This window comes from Manis javanica, chromosome 16, assembly GCF_040802235.1.
Source record: "Manis javanica isolate MJ-LG chromosome 16, MJ_LKY, whole genome shotgun sequence".
In the NCBI taxonomy this organism is placed as follows: domain Eukaryota; kingdom Metazoa; phylum Chordata; class Mammalia; order Pholidota; family Manidae; genus Manis; species Manis javanica.
This window is the reverse complement of record NC_133171.1, coordinates 27,170,413-27,189,718: the sequence shown is the minus strand read 5'-3', so window position 1 is coordinate 27,189,718 and position 19,306 is coordinate 27,170,413. Positions and strand designations below refer to the sequence as shown.

General features: G+C 42.9%; 1 protein-coding gene across 6 annotated transcripts in view; it reads left to right on the top strand.

Moving 5' to 3' along the window:
- The window catches only part of COL19A1 (collagen type XIX alpha 1 chain), a 286,095-nt gene that overhangs the window by 194,062 nt on the left and 72,727 nt on the right, over positions 1-19,306 (top strand). For all 6 annotated transcript variants that reach the window (XR_012125983.1, XM_073224021.1, XM_073224019.1 and 3 more), the window contains 2 exons: positions 9,008-9,061; positions 15,970-16,014. Coding sequence is in view for 5 of the 6 variants with exons in the window: in XM_073224021.1 (XP_073080122.1) it covers positions 9,008-9,061; positions 15,970-16,014 (99 nt within the window). In the remaining variant the exon portion in view is untranslated. The remainder of the gene's footprint in view (positions 1-9,007; positions 9,062-15,969; positions 16,015-19,306) is intronic.

Here is a 19,306-nt window from a genome sequence, read left to right as displayed (position 1 = left end):
GCAGTTCGCCTTGAAAATACATTTTCTCTGCACAGGAAGGATATCATTCTACCAACACTTTTAAAGAGAGTGAATGTTATCACTTCATTATAGTAAATGGAAGCTCAAAGCACTGACAGGTGCAGGCTGGGTAAGCCAATTCCCCCCTCATTTGGGCGGTATATTGTGAGATTCCTGAGGGCAGAGGGGGCAATGGCTGGTGCTCTTATTCTCCAGGTATGGTGTTTGCTGGTGGTGAGCTTTTGGGGACACCGCTGGATATAAATAATGTGTTGCCCACATCCCCGTCCTACTAGTTTTCATGCCCCTGTGGCTTTTATCACCTTGCGCTGGGTCAACGATGTTGCTTCTGTGGGGTGGCAAGCCACTCTCAGGGTTCCCGCTGCTCCTCATATTGCAGGAAGCTGACAAATAATAATTTTCTTTTTGCAGGACATGCTGGGGAGAGATGAGTATGACATATTTTATGGATGGATGAGCAAAATAACAGCATTAGGGGAGGCATCTTTTTTTTCTAACCATCATGCCATGGAAATCAGTCCAAAATGACCCACTCTATCAGTAATGCAGCGGGCGCTATGCCAATGAGATTGGTTTGTTTCATGGTATCAGGGAAAAGAAGCTCCTTTAAAAATGATTTTTTTTTTCTCCCTTGGAAAAGAAATCGCTAAAAACTTTGGAGCTTCATAGCATAATTTAGAAAATCTGCTTTTATGAAATGTGTTAATTATGCCCATTGAATGAATTCACTGTCACAGCCTGTCCCTCCCACTCCTGTTTCAAAATGACAAGTAAAATCAGGGACTGTGCGATCTGGGAAAACAATCAGGTCACATATTGAGTATTTTGCGTATTCATACAACCATAAACTGCCTATGCTTGAGTTCCCTCAATTACACAGCTCAGTGTGTAGACCAGGAGAGGCAGGCCCAGCTCAAATGAGCACTTCCTGGAATGCTCAGAGGAATGAGTTTGAAAAATGTCCAAAGTGGCAGATGTGAAAAATTCTCCTTCAAGATGCAGAAGCTGCCTTTGCTGCAGCCGCTCACTCGTCAATCGCACTGCTTCTGAGCTTCTGAACAGGGGATGCTTGGCAGTATCTTAGACTGAGACACTTAGGAGCTATGGCTCTTCCAAACTATGGTGCTGTTATATGCCACGGTGCGGGGAAGAGGGTGGGGCTGGATAACACAAGAGTAGATCCTGGATTATAGTGCTATTCAGAATTTCCAGAGATTCACCAAGAAGCAGCGTCTCACTGACGGCTTCTAAGGAAACTGCTTGTTACCATTTTCAAAAGAAGTCCCCAAAAGATGTCCTTGATGAATGCTTAACCCGGTGTATTTTTGTATCACTTAAATCCTCCAGGACTCCAGAAGGCTAATCCACAAGTCTCTCTGCCACAACAAGTTGAATGGCAGTATTATAGTCTTATTTGAAGGGTATTTCATTTTCCTTACTAAGTGTGACAACTTCCCGGTGACTGTTCTCTGCAATTTCGTGCTCATAGGAATGTAGGCCTATCAAAATCATCCCCACACAACATTATCCTGCTGGTCAGCTAGTCCTTCTTCCACCAACTATGACCATTTTTATTTTTCCTTTTCTTTTACCGTCTCATAAGTGCTAAGACTCTTTGCCTCTCATCCTGTGTCATTGGAACTTCAAACGTTATTTAAGACGCTGACTAAGGTTGCTCATTTCTTCCTTTTTCCCTTTCAGAAATCTTCTCCTCTCTAATCCGAGCCTTCCGTGATTTCAGTCCATCTGTGGTCTGCTTGCGGCTCTTTCCTGTCCTGACCCTCCCCCAGTCCAGTTCACTTTCCTCTTGATCTCTTCTCATCAGCAGGATCTTTGACAATGTGCATCCACACCGTGGTCCAGAGCTCTCCCTCTCTCTCTCTCTCTGTGGGCCTTATTGATTCTGCATCTCATTAAGGAATCCTGTGATCCCTTACCATTGAAGGCCCTACTTGATTTTTTTTTTTGAGTTTTAAGATAATTGCTATTTTGTTTTCCCATTTGTCACCCTTCTCTGTGAGGTAGAGAAGGGAAAGAGTTAAAAATAACAAAGCTATGGGATCAGACTGACATGGGTTGAAATCTAGCCCTTGTCTGCTAGTTGCAAGACCTCAGGTAAGAGAGTCAACCTTTTCTTACATGTAAAGTAGGACTAATACCTAACTCATTGGATTGTGGCAGGAGTAAAGTGCAATCATGTATGTCCCCGCCACACACTTATTACTTTCAAAGGGAAACTGTTTTTATTAATATTATTATCATTATCCCATTTTATTATTCTCTGCCATCCGCCCATTATTTTTGTCCACCTCAGGACCTACCATTTCTAAAGCAAAGTGTTGATACGTCTCCCAGTTCTGACATTATTGTTCTCATGCAACTTTTTCCTCTATCTGCCTGGCTCCCCTCCTTTCTGTTTCCTTCTGTCCAAGTCTTAATAGGGACATTTCATCCGTCTAAGAATGTTGACCTAAATGTATTCATTGACTTATTATTCATCACCCAGCAACACTCAGTAGATTCCATTTTCAATGTGAATGAAAACATCTGTTTAAGGATGAGGGCCCTTCCAGTTTCGTGGTTATATCTTTGTGCATTGACCAAATGGATGACACAAATCGTCCTGGTTGGCTTGAAACCTGCATTTTCCCTGAGCGTATTTATTGAGTCCCCACCTCTTACAATCAAAGTTAACCTTGAGGCTCGATGCAGAAGAAGTGACTTCGTTTCTCAGAGCCTCGTGCCGGGAAGCCGGGGCCTTGGCCTGACCGTAGCAGAAACAAGAGCTTCAGGGTCCTGCTCCTTTTCCACACCTTTACCCTGTCGGTGGTGTCCTCCTGTCCCTCCGCCCTGGCGGCCATCCGTTTACTCTTCCCCCCTTCTGCCTCACCCAACATGTTCTCAGGAAATATTTAATAAATAATCCGTAAGAATATATCCGTAAGAATGCCTTGGTTCTAGCATTTGTTCATTGTGTGATTTGCGGGACAGTCTCTCAGCTTTTCCCTGTCGGATGGAGAATATAATAACCCCCACCTCACTCAGTTATTATGATAGTCAAGTAAGAAAACATGTTTTGCAATCACATTACCCTGTCGTCCAAGAAAATGTAAATGTACACACTTTAGAATCACCCCAAGCTGTGTAAATATGAAACACTAGGATTACATCTCCTCGGAATGTTTGCACTTGAGCTGGTAATAGAACCAAAAAAAAAAAATAAGCCAATCTGTCTTTATGAAATTTTAGGCAAAGACCGGAAAGTTTATGAGATATTTTCAGGAACAAGAGATCCTTCCCGGGAAGCTTAAATTTCACCTCATACATCCCATCTGGCCCACATTCCCATGTGATTCCAAAAAGGAGAGCTTTGAGGTCTCTGTGTTGAAATGTAAATATATTACAAACACTTGAACATTCGATGCGTCTTCTCTTGGCTTCAGAAATAATATTTTGCTGTTTGAGAGTTTTCAGCAATGTGGGGGTTGGGGTGTTGGTATCTCCTTAGTCACTAAAAATCTGTAGGAGAAGCATTGTCAGAAAAAAAAAGAATCCATTATAAAATTACTACTGTTTCACTTACATGATTAAATCCCAAGAGACAATGAAAAAATTTTCATGTAAAGCAAATATTTAAGATAAATAAAAGGATCTGTGTGTGTTTTTTTTTTTAAAGGAACAGATTTCCCTAATATTTTCTATCAAAACACTACTATTGATTTTTCTCTCCAACTTAGGCAATAACTGTCTTTGTTGTAATTCTGGTCAAAATTCCATCCATAAGCACTTTTCTACCCATCTGGAGCTCACTGCAACTTTGTTTTATTTAGCCAGACTCTTAGTTTAATCTAAATCTCTTGGCCCTCTTTTTTGTGCATTTGGAAGAAGCAAGACCTCTGTTCTGCTTGGTTTGGTACCATTTCTAACTTAAACCCAAACCAACAAGCAGGAAATTTGGCTTCCCCATCGCAATTCCTTTTGTAAAAAGTGATGATTCTGTCGCATTCAGCGGACATTTTCAGGGAGAGGTGAGCTACTATGCACTGCATCCTACATTATAATAACATAAAAAGATGAAAATCCCTTGTCCTTTCTTTCCAACTGGGACAACGGACTGTACACAAGCCTCCGTGATCAATGTGTAAATGTGCTTTACCACGTCACAGATAATGTTACAGAGAGAAATATGTATGAGAGAGGCTCATTGTGGCATTAGCTTTTCCAACAATTGCTATATATTTGAAATATGCTTCCTCTTACAATTTCTAGCAATGAGTTTAGGCTTCCTAATGATATTTTTGTAATACAAGGGGGGAAAATTTGCTGATCTCTGCCTTCTCTACTAGTCATTAGAAGATTGGAAATGTTCCTTGAAAATTAACCCAAATGACTTCCCAATAACAAACTTCCTGTCTGTTCTTCCAGCAAAGCTGTTTTTTTAGCATGTTTTAAAGAGAGTTGATCAGTACAACTTTTCACAGAGGTTTTTGGTATTTCAAAGGTTGTTACTGAAGCTAATTGGAAACCCACAGGGCCAGAAGGCAGTTGTGTATAACCTGAAAATACGTATGTGTGAATCCTGAAAGGAGCTCCGAATAAGAGACTGACGAGGTATGGGGCAAGGAGTGAGTGGCATCCCAATGGCTCCAGGGGGCCCGGTCAGAAGCTGTGAAGAACGGAAGGATGCTTTCAGAGAAAAGAGGGAAAGGAAGACCGTTCAGGAGGGGGGATCAGAGCAGGAGTGGAGTGGCTGAGTAGCCGTGGAGGTCTGGACTCGGCATGTCTAGGGTGTCTCACGCTGACCCGGAAGGCCCTGCTCCTGACGCGCGCAGAGGGCTTACAGCCAAGACCAGGGAAGGAGATAGAAGGCAGAAGCTGGGTCCTCCGAGCTCAGGGCACTGCGTGAACGGCTGAAGAGGGAGAGCGCAGCTCCCGCCGGGACTGGAGAATCGTGGTTTTAACACAGAGCTCTTCCCATATTTTACACTTTGGGAATCTGCAGCCAAAACCAAAATCCACTGAGGGGATGGTAATGCAAACAGGTCGTCATTTTTACACTGTGTGTCTGATGACGCTGGTGGCAGACATGATATTTCTCTGTTTTCTATCTTTAGCAAGATTTTAGTAAAAAAAAAAAATCTTTTTAAATGCTTTAAACTATTGCTGGGAGGATATGCTCCCAAGCTGCATATAGCTTTAACTCACTTCATCGCACCAGGTGTAGTTCTTTGCAGTAAGAAACATCAGGATCCCACCTACACTGGGTGTACAGACCTCGCAGGTAACTGCACCTGAGCACAGTTGGGTCCTGAGCAGGTGTATCTCCCTGGAGTTCATGAGACATTCAAAGCTGCTTTATAATTGTGTACTCATCACATTAACCCAGATGTCCTATGTTTCCCAACCCAATACAAATAGAATAAAGGAGAGCTGCATGAAAGAGAGACATTGTATAGTCATGATTTCTGTATAGCTATTTAAAGGTTACTATCCTAGTAATATAATGGGACCTTTTTTCTTCCCATGATTCTTCAATTGGTTTTCCTGCTAGGGCTCCCGAGAGCATTAGCCAATACTGATGTGCCCTCCACAACTGGCCTCTCTGCTCCCCTGAGCCTGGGCCATCTACGCATCTCCTTGATGAGTCCTTACAGTTGCAAACCTCAGAGAATGTGACCTCTCAAGTGCCCAGGAGCATCTCCTAACACTGTATTATGGCAGGAGACCTCTCACTTACTACAGGTCTTACCTTCTTCCTCATTGTTGATGGATAGTCTACAAGACGGACAGTTCTTGCTAAATTTGGAAATAAATAACTCCTTGGATTTTGTCCAGCCCTACTTTGTACCAGAATGGAAAGTAGAAAAATAGCACATCTCTTGGCTTGTGGCTATAGGACAGCCACCAATTCCAAGACCCCAGGGCCTGTATTGTTTTTGTGGCAGTAAACAGACAGCAGCTCTTGGCATTTACATGCACAGCGTTTCTCTCTGATCACTAGGAGATGGTTTCTTTCTGACAGGTTTGGAACGAGCTGTGAGTCACTGCTTCACTGGCTGCGTTCAGCGTGGAGGCAGGGCACCCGGGGACTCTGACCTGGTGTTGCCGCGTGGTTCCCTCGGCCCTCTGGGAGGGTGTGTGTAAAGCATTGCCCACAGGGTTGACTGTTCCCTATAAACCTCTGCTGCATTGAACTTGGGATTTGTGGTACCCAAAGTACCCCCAGTAACTAAAAGAACGAGAAAGAAAATGCCCCCCAAACGCTCGTCAGCAGATTAGGTAGTAGAGCCTAACACTGCAGACCGACCCCATTGGGAGCACTACTTCGTGGACATGACATATTTTCTCAAGCACAGAACATAAGAAAATGTGGAGGTGACTTTTATGGGTTTATTAATCTTGTGGATATCTGAGTAATGCAGTTCAGACTTTGTGACTGTCCAGTGGCTCTGTTGAGTGAGCTGTGCTCCTGGACCGCCTTTAGACGGGGGAGCTGCCCCGAGCTCTCCTGCCCTCCCCCCGGGGGAACGCTCAAAGCAAGGCCAGGAGCCTGGGCGAGGAGTGTGTTCCGTGTGCAGAGGACAGCCCTAGGCTGCGGGCGGGTAGCCGGTCTGTAGACCAGACGCGTTCTCACCCAGTGATTTAAAACCTTAGCTCCCTCCTGCGGTTTTCTCTCTTCTCACCCACACCTCCACCTGCTCGGTGCCACACAACCCCTCCTGCCGCTGCTTCCTCCTTCCTGCCCTCTAGAACCCCTCAGAAGGCACCCACTTCTCATGTCCTCTGACCACGTGCTCTCCCGGCCTCTGCAAATAAAATGTGTTTTGAGTACAGTTGTGGATCGGGAGGAATTGTTTGGCGTCTTCAGGCATCATCCCCTTATCATGGGTTGAGAGAATGTGTGAAGATAGACGGGAGATGCGAAGACTAGACAGAGGGGCTTCCCTCCACTGTGCAGAGGGACTGCGTCTAAAGGCAGCCTGCGTATCTCACCCCCTTCTGCGCCATGCATGGGGCTGGCTCGTAAGAAATGCCAAGGGCAAGATTTGTTGATTTTTTTTTCCATTTCAGTATGGTAGGTAGAACATGGAAGGGTTATCACCCAGTATTCTCTAGGTCACAGCCAGCCAGCATGATTTTTAAAATTAGTGCAAAAATTATTTTAGGCTGAGAGAATGATTTTCAGTGAAGATAGTCGAGGAGATGAGTTTGGACCCAGGCTGCCTACATTAAAGATAAGTGCTGCCACTCACCAGAAATGTGACCTTGGGCCAGTTAACATTTCTAACCCTCATTTTCTGTATCTTTGAATTAGAAATAATGATGGTATATACCTCATGGTGTCACTGTCAGAATTAAAGGAGTTAATCCACATAAAACCCTGTATAACACCTGACACAGAATATGCTCCATAAATATGCTGGCTATTATTACTTGATTGATTATTTGCTCTATTTGAGATACCATTTTATTAATTGTTCTGCTACTATATAGATATTTAAATTTCTCCTTACTTCATTAAAAAGTTGCAGAAGGAACAGTTCGTGTGGAATCTTTTTTTTTTCTTTGTTTTTGTTATGGAATCTTATGTCTCCTAAGTTTCAAGAATGAGTTTCTCACTGGCATCTTCTTGGCTAGAAACCTTTTGCAACAACCCCTGACTCAATAATTGTTTCATCCTTTCTTCATCAAACTGATTTAGAATACACAAAGCTGGCTCATAGAAAAAGAACTTGAAAAATATATGGTGCCCTGAGAATTCTTTTCTGGTGTTAGTTCTGTTTTTATTTCAGCAAGGGAACAGCATAATTTCTTTCCAATTATTGCCAGCTCTGTTACTGTGAGGCCTTTTGTTTACTCAGGAGTTATTCCAACCGGCCGCCAGATATCCCCCGTTACGGCTTCATGTCCTCTACATTTAGTGGCATAATGCAGATTTCATATTAGAAAAGCTCTTCAGTCACATGAAACACCTGTCATAAATGTTAACCAACATTAATTTTTTAATATACCAAAGGTGTTAACCTACATCAGTGTGTACAGCTAGAAATTGTTCCTTAAGATTTGTTTTCATTTTTTAAAGCTTTCATTCCCTTTTTAAAAAAACATCTCCATATAACAGTAATGTTTGATTTGCTCAGTCAGAGTCTTTGTCTCCTCTTCTGAAGTAAAACATAAAGAACTTGGCTTCTATACTATTTTCTCTCTTCCTAGGAGCTTTCGCGGTCCAGATGAAATATATAGTCTCTTTTCTTGAAATAGCTGACTCTCTTGGCTTGACCTACTTGATTTAAAATAATGCTAAGCTTTGTATTTTCTATGACTCTCTCCCCAAAGCTAAGTCCTGAAAAACTTGGAAAACTCTTCCCTTCATCTTTTCCTGGAAGTTTTAGGGACAGACAAATGTCTGTACTTCTTTCCTATCTATCCAAAGCTCATGATCATACTTAACAAATATTTCTGTGTCAACAGAAAACTATGAATATTTAAATGTCTTAAGTCTGAGGGTTTAGAGGAGACATGTTTTTGTGGCCTGAAAGTGCATGTGCAGCCCCTTTTCACCCAAATTCAAAAGAGTAAAGCAATAGAAAAAAATCATTTTTCCATTTTTTTCTAAGTTAACACACGGGCACACATTTCTGTAATACTTTGATCACAACCCTATGATAAGTGTCAAAAATAAACTGAAGCTACAACCTCTTTCCTGGAGGAATTTTATGGGTACCATTCCTTTTAATAAAGAATATGCTGATGGCTGACCTTCTGGGGAAATGTTACATGTTCCCACTTCGAAGCTAGGAATTAACCTAGAAATACCTTTAGGAACTTGGTGAGTTAATGCTCCTGTAATTCTCTATTAATGAGAATATCTGACTGAATAGACTCTTCCTTTTTCTTAACTGTAAGATTCCAAGAGTTTTTAGATATCTTATTAAATTCACATTGTTTGGTAGGTTTATTTATCTTTGATTTGTCTCTAATACAGGGACCTCCTGGGAAACAAGGAGTGCAACAGACTCTTGGTGGATATTATAACAAGGTATGGCTTCTTTTGTTCACGTTTTATTCACAAAGATTTTATATGATTGTATTTTTCAAAAAAAACCAAACTTACAAATTCCTAACTGCTCAGATTTCTAAATATGAGCACATGGACTTAACATCTTTGCACACTGAAAATCTGTTTCAAAAAAAGTGTTTTGCTCAGCATCTTTTTACAAAAGCAAAATATTATCTTTATAAATAAAAAAATTTACTTCAAATTTCACAAAACTTCATGCAAAAAAATAATGCAAAAAACATGTTTCTCCATTGATCATGTCATCCATCTAGTTTATCTGAGGGCAAAAGGAATTATTTGCTACTTTTTGAACTCTGGGTCACACAATAGGTGATAGACCTCCTATCAAAACCTGTAGGCACTACACTAAAATCGCAAGCAAGTGTTTATATACCATAAGGCAAGACTGGAGAGTGCCCCAGCTTTCAGGGAGGAGCCACATTTAACTTCCCTAGGGTTTTTATGTTACAAGTAGGATGGATGGAATACAGACATGGGGGAGGTATCTGAGTGGCTACAGTCAAGCCAGCGTTGCACCCAGTTCTCCAGGGAAGCCCAACAGAGGGAGAAGAATGGGTGTTGGCACCAAAGAAGTAAGACTCAGAGACCCGTGGCCATTCATTGACTCATCAGATACTTGGGGTCTTATCACTTGGTGTGAGGCATTCTGTCCACTGACTAGGGTCCCTTATATACATAATAACTTATCACTGATGCATTGCTGGTGAGTAATTGGCTGCTGAAACACTCAGAGACACACCCCTTTATGTTTTTCTTACTTTCCATTTCTATGAAGTCCTCTGAGTACCGCTATTTCTCTCTGTTCAGAAACCCAAATAGACACCATGTGCCAGCAGAGGCCTTGAGGACAGCATGTGCTTAGAAAAGTTTATTAAATGATGAGCTAATTAAAAATCCCAATTCTTCTTTCACTGGATTAAGTTCAACATAAAGATCTGGATCACTTGTGGTTGGTAAATTTAAAGTCACATGTGTGGAAAGTTTGTTACGTTTCCTAAGCAATTCTATCTTAAAGTTTTCATTTCCTTATATCTTCCAGGGAGTATTATCATAGGAAGAATGTTTTGGGTATAGTTTATGATCCTTTATGAAACATTTTATGAGTAATTTGTATGAGCTTTTTGAAACATTAGGGCTTGGCACAAGTGAAAAAAATGTAAGGAAAGCATATCTAAAATTAATTGGTTCAAATACAGTGCTTTTCTGTAATGACACCTACTGTTACAAAATAAGATGTATCACAAATGCTTCAAAATAATGAGAGTGAGTTAGTTCGGATGCCATAGTGTCAGCTAGAAAAACTTTTAAAGAACACACTATATTGCTTTCACCTTGGTATAACATTTACCAAGTTGCTGCTCAGCTCCTTAAATATTTGCTATCCCTTGCAAAACTTTTAAAGCTCATTTCTTTACAGGTCTCTCAACACTACTTCTGTGTAGAGCTTATCTTGCTGATGAATCAGTTTTCCTTCAAATGAAGATTTATGCAGCATTTATATTTCAGTCTAAAGTTGAGAATGTGTATTTTTAAACGTTAGGGTTCTATTTCCATAAAAGAAAAAGTGGCGGCTGACCAGAGCAGGCAAGTGGGGTGCCTTGCTAGCAGCAGAGCAGTCCTGTGACCTCAGCTACTGGCTCAGCTAGGAGAACCCCAGTTATCCTTACTACCATTTAGGACTGAGGCACCCAAGTACAGTCCACATGTGCTCAAAATGTGGCTTTGGAGCTGAGCATAACTGCTTAGATGGGAGAGACCATAGCTTGTCTTCTCCAAATGATGCATTATAACCACTTAGCCCCAGAAGGCTTTAGACCTACGTGGGAATTAATGGGAGGTATTTCCAGAACACTTTGCTCGGTCTCCTTCTGAGTGTACTCAGAACTAGCACACTGAGGTCCCAACAGGATGCACGGAGAAGGTGGGGCCCACCTTCCCAGTACATGACCTGTACTGACCCATGTTTCTGGATCATTGCCGCCTCATCCTCACCTTCAGCTTCACAAAGGAAAGGACCAAATGTGCCCCTTGAGTGAGATGCATGTTTTCTCTTAGCAGTGTCCTCACCCACCCCCACCTCCATCTGGTTTTGGGTGCTGACATTTCATTCTGCCATTCATTGCATGCCCGATGGTCTGGCTGTAGCAAATGAGAACAGAGAGAGGGGCGGGCACCATCAAAGCTCTCCTGGAGATGAAATAGTGGACCATGTATTGAGACATATAAAGTGGCGTTCCAAGGTTGGAATAGTCTTCCCCTTAAATTGGTGTTGATTCATGTAGTGTCTGCTCTCGAGTCCTGGGCCTCAGCTCCCAGCAGCTCCACCAGCCAGGCAGCCCGGGTTCTGCTGCTGCAGCGCCCACAGGAGGATGGGCAGCCTGCTCGGACACGTCCTTCCTGTTCTGAACTGTAGAGCCCGCGGTTCATTCCTTGCTCCGGAACCCTCTAAGGCAGAGGGGTTATCCTGGAGCCCCTGTTACAGGAGCTGGTCTTTCCCCCTATAATTTTTCCTAAGTCATCCGGAGGGAGGAGCTCAGCCATGAGAAACCGTCTCTCCTCACAGCACAAATCAAAAAGGAAATGGGGGAGAAAAGAAGGAATTAAGAAACACAGAGAGACGAAGGAGTAAAATCAGGGAAGCTATATAGGTGCATGTGTATGTATTTTTGCCTGCCCACTAGAGGCTGCAAAGAATAAAAGGTAGAAGATTTCCCTCCATCACAAAAATAATTCACAAAACAGCTGCTCCCATTCTGTAAGATTGTGTGCAAGGAGGCGGCAATGCTGAGAATATTTTTCTCCTTAAGGAAAATCTGCCTATGATCCAGCAAACTGCTCGTCATTGTCTCCAGCTCTGGGGATTTTAATAAAAATTTGATAGGTTCTGTCAAGTGCTAAAGCCATCAGGTCCAGAGCCCCTTACAAGGCTCTAGATGGGGGAAGAAAAGTGTTATCTGTGGAGGCTGAGTACACAGATTCTACATCTGGTCTTGTTTTTAAAGCTGCACCTTGCAAACACGTGGGGGTGGTACCACACGTGGTCACACCTGGTGCCGTGGGCAGCCCGTCTCAGCTGCTAGAGGTGGACGCTGTGCCTCCCTGCAACCAGGGCTGGTGCTCACTTCTACAAATTGTTGATCCCCAAAACCCTATTTGCTAGCAAGATAATCTTTTTCCTTTTGAGTATCAAATCATAACTTCATTTCAGTATCCACAAACTAGAAAAAACTGAAAACCTTTCTCCAAAATCAAATATTCAAGGTCTTTCCCAGCAGTGAATTAAACCCAATGATGATACAGAAAGTCAAGGCTTCCTCAGAGATTCTAGAGGCCACCCTTCTGGGCTCAAAGATTCAAAAACAGAATTTAAATCCTAACTTGCTGGCTCGCCCTTCCTCTGTCCCAGGATCCACTAGCTTTGGGGAACATCATGGACTTAGGCACAGATGTGTGGATTTTTTTATCTTGGTTTTATTACAGAGAACCCCCAACCCCTGGGTCCTCACCCTCCCCACCGTGGTTCACCACCAGTACTAGGCATAGAGCTGGTATAACATTTTCCTACAACTGAGAGGTTGGACTGTGTCTTGCCAGTGGGTTTCAGCCCTGGGCAAGTTCACTATGGATTCAGTGTGACCAAGAAAATGACAATAGAACATTCTTAGGGTGAAAGATTTTATACCCAACTTTATTAACACAGTGGCAGGTCAATCACTAGAATCCCATCCACTCAGAGCAAGTCTGCATGCAGCAAGCCCATCTTTGCCTCTGGGCCTCTCTACCCGTGCTGCCATCTCAGTCTCTGTCCTCAGCGCTGCCACCACTCCAGCCTCTCTCTGCTCTGCTCTCCTGCAGCCTTGCAGCTGTGCCACCGTGTCACCCAGAGCACTGGGTGGAGCTCTTTATGTAGAGTCAATAGCGACATATTGCCCACATGTGTGTAGTGAGTTAGCCGACCAGGGCCAGGTTTGAATCCTGGCCACAGGAACCTTCACTTTATCCACAGACTGAGACCCGGCCTGAAGTCTCATTTTCAAGTGAGTACAGCCCTCTTAGGTGTCATTAGATTTTAACTTCCTAAAGCTATTGTAACAAAACACCACAAACTGAGTGTCTTACCCATCAGAAGTTTACTGCCTCACAGCTCTGGAGGCTGACGTCCAAGCTGAAGGTGTCACAGGGCCATGTCTCGCTAAAAGCCCTAGAAAAGGGGTGTGTTCCAGGCCTTGCCCCTGGCTTCTGGAAGTCCCTTGCCTTGTGGTATCATAACCCCCGTCCTCACGGGGCATTCTCCCCATGTGTCCAAATTCCTTTTTTGTAAGAACACAGTCATATTGAATTAAGGATCTACCCTATTCCAGTATGATATCATCCTAACTAACTACACCTGCGATCCATCTGATTTCTAAATTAGGTCATGTTCTGAAGTACAGTGGCTAGGACTTCAATGTAGGAATCGGGGGATAGGCGGAACACACGCACAATTCAGCCCATACCAGACAACCTGGTTCTTTTGAACTTTATGGATTTTATAGCAAGTTCCCCAAGGGCTAAGCCAAGAAATTTTTAATGACCCTATATTCTGGGGGGAGGTTCATATCCGTGGTCTCTTTTATTAGACTGAATCACAGGAAGTTGCTGATATTTGATTCTGTGGACCCTACAAAAATGGCCATCTCTTACAGTTCAACCTCTACATGCCAGGATACCCTCCCCTCTTTCCAGAGAATACCCTCTCCAGGGTGCTGGGAATAGCTTGAGCCTTCCTGCGTGCTTGGCTCCAGGTTCCAGAGTTCCATTCAGCATTTTCCACAAGAAAACTGAGAGCATTTTCCAACATCCCAGAATCCTTGAAATGGGCAGGCAGATCAGAACCCCACTGTCCCACCACCCTCACACTCCATAAGAATTTTCAGATAAAGGAATTCAAAACTGTGCCACTATTACATTTATTCAAAACACTTACAGAACCCATGCAAGTAACAACCAGAGTACAAAATGACCTGGTAAAATAAGAATAGCTTCTGAGGCAGAACCCCAGATTCCAGGAACACAAGGACTATGTCCTTGATTATTTCTATAGAGCCAACTAATCAGTGCAATTGGCTCGGAGGAATTAGAGAGGAGAATCTCACGTATCGGTGAATAAGTGTCACTGGAGTTCGAGTCTGCCTTGAGCATTGTTAGCCCTGGAGTGGGGAACAGCTCCATATACCACTAAGGATCTTTGTTTAGATGGATTTCCTGGCAAGCTGTTGAGTGAAGCAAAGATATAGTGCCCTGCTGGGCAGTAAGTGTCCCTGTCATTTTTCTGGGTGTAAAAGTCACTGGAAAATCAAGACTTTAGAACAACAGAGCCTAAGTATCGAATGATACGGCTGGAGCTGCAGAGGCTTCTCCTCATCCCAAGCACAGCATCTCTGACCCCCTGTATGCTGTCGGGGGCTGAGATGGGAGGGGGATCTAAACCAAGATGCTACGCTGGAATGTGCTCCCACCAGACGCCCTCATGCTCTTCTGTTATGAATCCAAGAGCGTGGGGCCTCCCAACCCAAAGACCATCTCTGGACAACTCATATCTAAGACCAAAGAGTGTTCCAGCTTTCCTGAAAATGTCCTAGCCTAGGCACAGCCAGGGAGAGACACCGATGGGCTGCATGCACTGATTGGCACCTTGCCCAGATGGCTAGTATTGTCAGAAGGTGCCTAAAATTTGTATTTTGTACAGGTTATATCCAACCTACCATTTGTAAACTGCTGATTCTTTGTGTGTATATGTCTTAGTTTAATGCCTCATTTTCTGATATGTCCTTGTAATAATTCATAGCTCAGGATTTTAAGAATATAATTTTTATTTTCAATTTAGACATCCAAGATCAAAGTAAGCAAAATGAGAGAGTGTCACAAGACCAGTAACAACAACCATTATTAACTACCTATTTTTAAATGAAATAGCATGAATAACAGGGAAGGCACATTCAAAATGTCAAACTATGGCAGCGGTCATCTGCATGGATGCCTCTTTGTATTTTTGTTGTTTAAATGCCTCTGTACTTTCAATTTTTTCTATGAACTGTGTATTTTTAATTTAAAAAAGACCCTAGTAGAAAGAACACGATTATCACTCTCCCACTTCTAGACTAAAGAATGTTAACAGTGTGATGTAATCCTCTCATCTTTTTCTCTCATATATGTATGTGTTTGTTGGTTTTCTTCTTTTAGTTCATTGTTGCATATGTGTCTTCTAGAATTTACTAGTGCGTACATCAGTTAGACTATTATGGGTCAAAACTCAGAGGTGAGATGTATGCTGGGTTTATAAATTTGTCTTTGCGTAGATGGTACCTGAGCCACGGGAGTAAATAAAAAGTGGGAGAAAATGTTGAGTGACAGGATAAGAGAGCCTGGACCGAGCCCCGAGGACTCCCACCTTCACCAGTAGGTGAGGGGGGAGGAGGAGAGGTCAGGGAGGTGCCAGACAAGCCAGGACCCCAGAAAGTGCAGCCAAGGGCTCAGTTCATGGACCATCCACTACTATATATGACCAAAGATGTCACTAATGACAGGAGTGTCCTGTCAGTGGAGTGGCTGGGGATCCAGTGAGGTTGCCAGGCATTGATTCGCAGCAGTGACAGTTCTCCTCTGGAGGTGTGACGCTTCTCCAACAGTATCCCCTGGGGGAAGTCACAAAGATACACAGGGTCTCCAAAGCCGTTTCCCAAGTGTTGCATGGAAGGTAGGAGAGGCAAAAACAGTTACAAAAAATTGTTACAGTACCATTAACTATGTATATTTTTTAAGTAGGACTGAATGTATTCAAAATAAATGGACATTTAAATGTTTTCATTTGTTTTACATTCACCTAGGGAAATGTTGGTGAGCAGGAAGCTGGCAGCCCAAAGGGAGAGAAGGTAATCAGCATTTTTCAAGTGGATAAAAGTGCCCAGGGTTTTAGGCTGACTCACACTCACATGTTGGGGCAGCCCCACCACACGCGGGCTTCCATCCCTGGGGAGACCGGCCTGTGGAGGTCACGAGCCTCCCCGCCTCCTGACCTGGCAGCAAGTGGGATCTGCTCCTCGCTGAAGACGGCTGAGGAGCAGTTGGCTAGAAGGAAGGGAAAACATGAAGGGGAAGTGGCTGTTCCGAGGCAAATGAAATTAGGATACAAGCTTCAGTCTGTAATTCCTGAAACTGTGAGGTGGCAAAAACAATCCAAAGATCCCTTGGCAAAAAGTCTGAGGCTCTGCTCCCTGTCTTCGTGTATCCTTATGGGCTCAAACATTAGCTGCTGGGAGGGCATTTTTTTGGTGGGGTTTCATAATGTACAGTCATGGTATAATCAAGTCATTATTTCAAGACAGTTTTGAAATTAAAATGCTGATGAATTTCCGTTGCATGCTTACTGTCATCCTTCACAGGTTTAATTGTATTACTGTGAAGATGACAGATTCACTTGCTCACTCAAAAGGGTGTTTCACTCTGATTTAATTCAGAAATTGTGACAGCCTTGGATTCAGTGTGAATGGACCACTGTCCGGAAAAAGCAATGCACATTGAACCTGCAGACAGAGATGAGCAGGTTTGAAAATACTCTGAGGGAATGTAGCCTGTGAGTGCTACCTTCATTCATTCACCCAGGAAAAATTCTCTTGATTGAGGGCAGAGTATTTCAACATGAATCCAAGAAAATATGACATCTGTGCCTTATAAACCAGTGCAAAAGATTATACATCCATCACCAGAAAATACTGCTAAAGGATAGTCTCAACAGAAGGTAGGAGCTTCTTGTAGATGAACCATTTAAAATGATGTTTTCTGCAAATCAATAAATAAAACTTCAACATTCTTAAAAAAGACATCCAAAAAAATACATACCATACAGCAATAATAAGTCATTTATGTATCTTAGATTGCACTGCTCATACATGAGCATTTCCTGTAACCAAATAGCTTACAGAATTCCGCCAGCACCATAGCGAACACATTACATTTTAAGCAATTACTACTGGACACATGCAGCCTAATGGGAAGAAAAAAGAAGCCACCAGGCTTGTCACATAGAACAGCTGAGCAAAGAAGAGAGTTGTGGGACTTATAAAGTATTTAAATGACGATTCATTTATTGAAACAAAACAGCTGGCTTCTTTGTTGCTATGTTCATTAGAAAACATATGTTACTTAGGAATTCTTAAGACCTCAATGACAAGAAATTTGATTCTGTAAAACAGGTGTATTTCAAACTTTACAGACCTTTTCTATTGCTCAATATCTTTTCTAATTGCTTCGGAATCTTAAGTGGAATTAGAAAAAAACAGCAGCATTATAGTTCCCTGCTTCCCTCCAAAGATATAAGCTAGAAGTGTCTACAGGGAACTTGATGCAGCACCTGATATAAATGTACATATGAAATGACTTGTAAGAATTCTAATTAAAAGGAGAAAGGCTCTGCTAATAAATAATGCATAAGATGAACTACAAAACATGAGCATAGCACCTGCTGGGAGAGTGAAGTCACCTCTCCCTACGCACACCCACGCAGTGTATGTTCTGAATCAATACATTAGTTTTTTTAAATTATAAGGCTGCTCACGGGTCATGATAGTGAGGACTTGAAGCTCCTTCGGGCTGCCCTCACTGCTCTTGACTGGCACCTTCAGCAGGCCTGGTGCTTCTGAACCCTGACTGCACATCAGAATCACCTCGAGAGCTCTTAGAAAATAACAGTACTTTGGCCGCATCCCCAGAGACTCTGTTTTGGGGAGCAGCCCATATCTGGTTGATCAGGGTGGAGTCCTCATCTCTATTATTTCAAAGTGCTTCCGATGATTCTAACAGGCAGTCAGTGCTGAGAACCGCTGAGTGGTGGAAAGAGCGTGAGCTTTGGGGTCAAAAACTGATTGTGCCACTAGCAGCTCTGTCTCCTTGGGAAAAATCACTCTTCTGAGTATGAGTTTCCTTATTCGTCAAATGGGCATGATCTACACCAAGAGTTGCTGGCAGGATTACAATCAAGTGAGATGAAATGAATTTACCCAAAAGTACAGTCCCAGACACACGTGCAGCCCCCTGTAAAGAGTGGTTCCTGCCTATTCATCTGTCCCACGCTTTCCTTCTGCTCATGACTGTCATTTATCTCTTGTTGGCATTAATAGTCGTCGCCGTACTTAACACCTTGCTCATCTTTCCATCTCCCACTATGATTTTTGACAGAGAATGGACTCAATTTATTTGTAGAATAAAAGATTTAACCAGAAGTAGGATTTTAACACATAATGATGTTTTGTCACTGCCATACACTCCATTACTTCGCAGGGCACTGACTGGCCAAATAGAATCACAAAACCGGCCCACCAATCAGAACCCAAAATCACGGTGAAGCTCCAGGACACACAGCAGCAGCGGTAGAATCCACACTCACGCCTGGTTTCCCAGCCCCATCCTGTTCTAGGAGCACCGAGTTGCAAGGAGAAACGTCAGGAACATTAATTAGTGGCCGTTGTGTAAATGGCAGCAGAGACCATGGCATCCACATGACCGGGCTACCAGTACTGAAATGATGGTCTTGGCTCTGTAGCTCGCCCGAGGCTGTTGGAATGTGGCAAAGAAATAATGTCTTTGAAAACTGGTTGGGGAGAACGGCTTCTTTGTAAAGTCTGCAGAAGGTGGCAGAATATCTAAGGACCCCTGAGAAATTAGCAGGTGTCTTGTGCTAATTTTGTGTCTTTTGTCAAAGGGAAAAGATAGAGCGTCCATAGTATCAGGCCTTCCAAACAGCAAAGGAAGTGTCAAAGGACAGCTTTTCCTGAAGCTAAGTGAATTCATCACTTATCTTTCAACTCATATCCACAGGGACAAGTCACTGAACATCCATTTTTATTTTAAATATGAACAAAAATTCTGCAGGTGTCTAAGATTCAGATAAGAATTGCTTTTGTTTGCAAAATTTTATATGTGGGAGTTGTTCCCAAAGATTTCCTGTAAGCCCAGGCACACCCGAGTATCACCCAGAGAGCCGGACCGGAGGCCCCCTTGGGCCCTTCCTGCTCATTTCCGTGGAGACCTATTGACATCAGTTCAAATATTTAGCAGCTACAAATATAATTACTCATCCTCCATGCACATTCCCCTCCCCTTCCACCTTGGTACTGGGCAGATGTGATTTTTATAGTAATTTGTAGACCCCTCCCCTGATTTGTACTT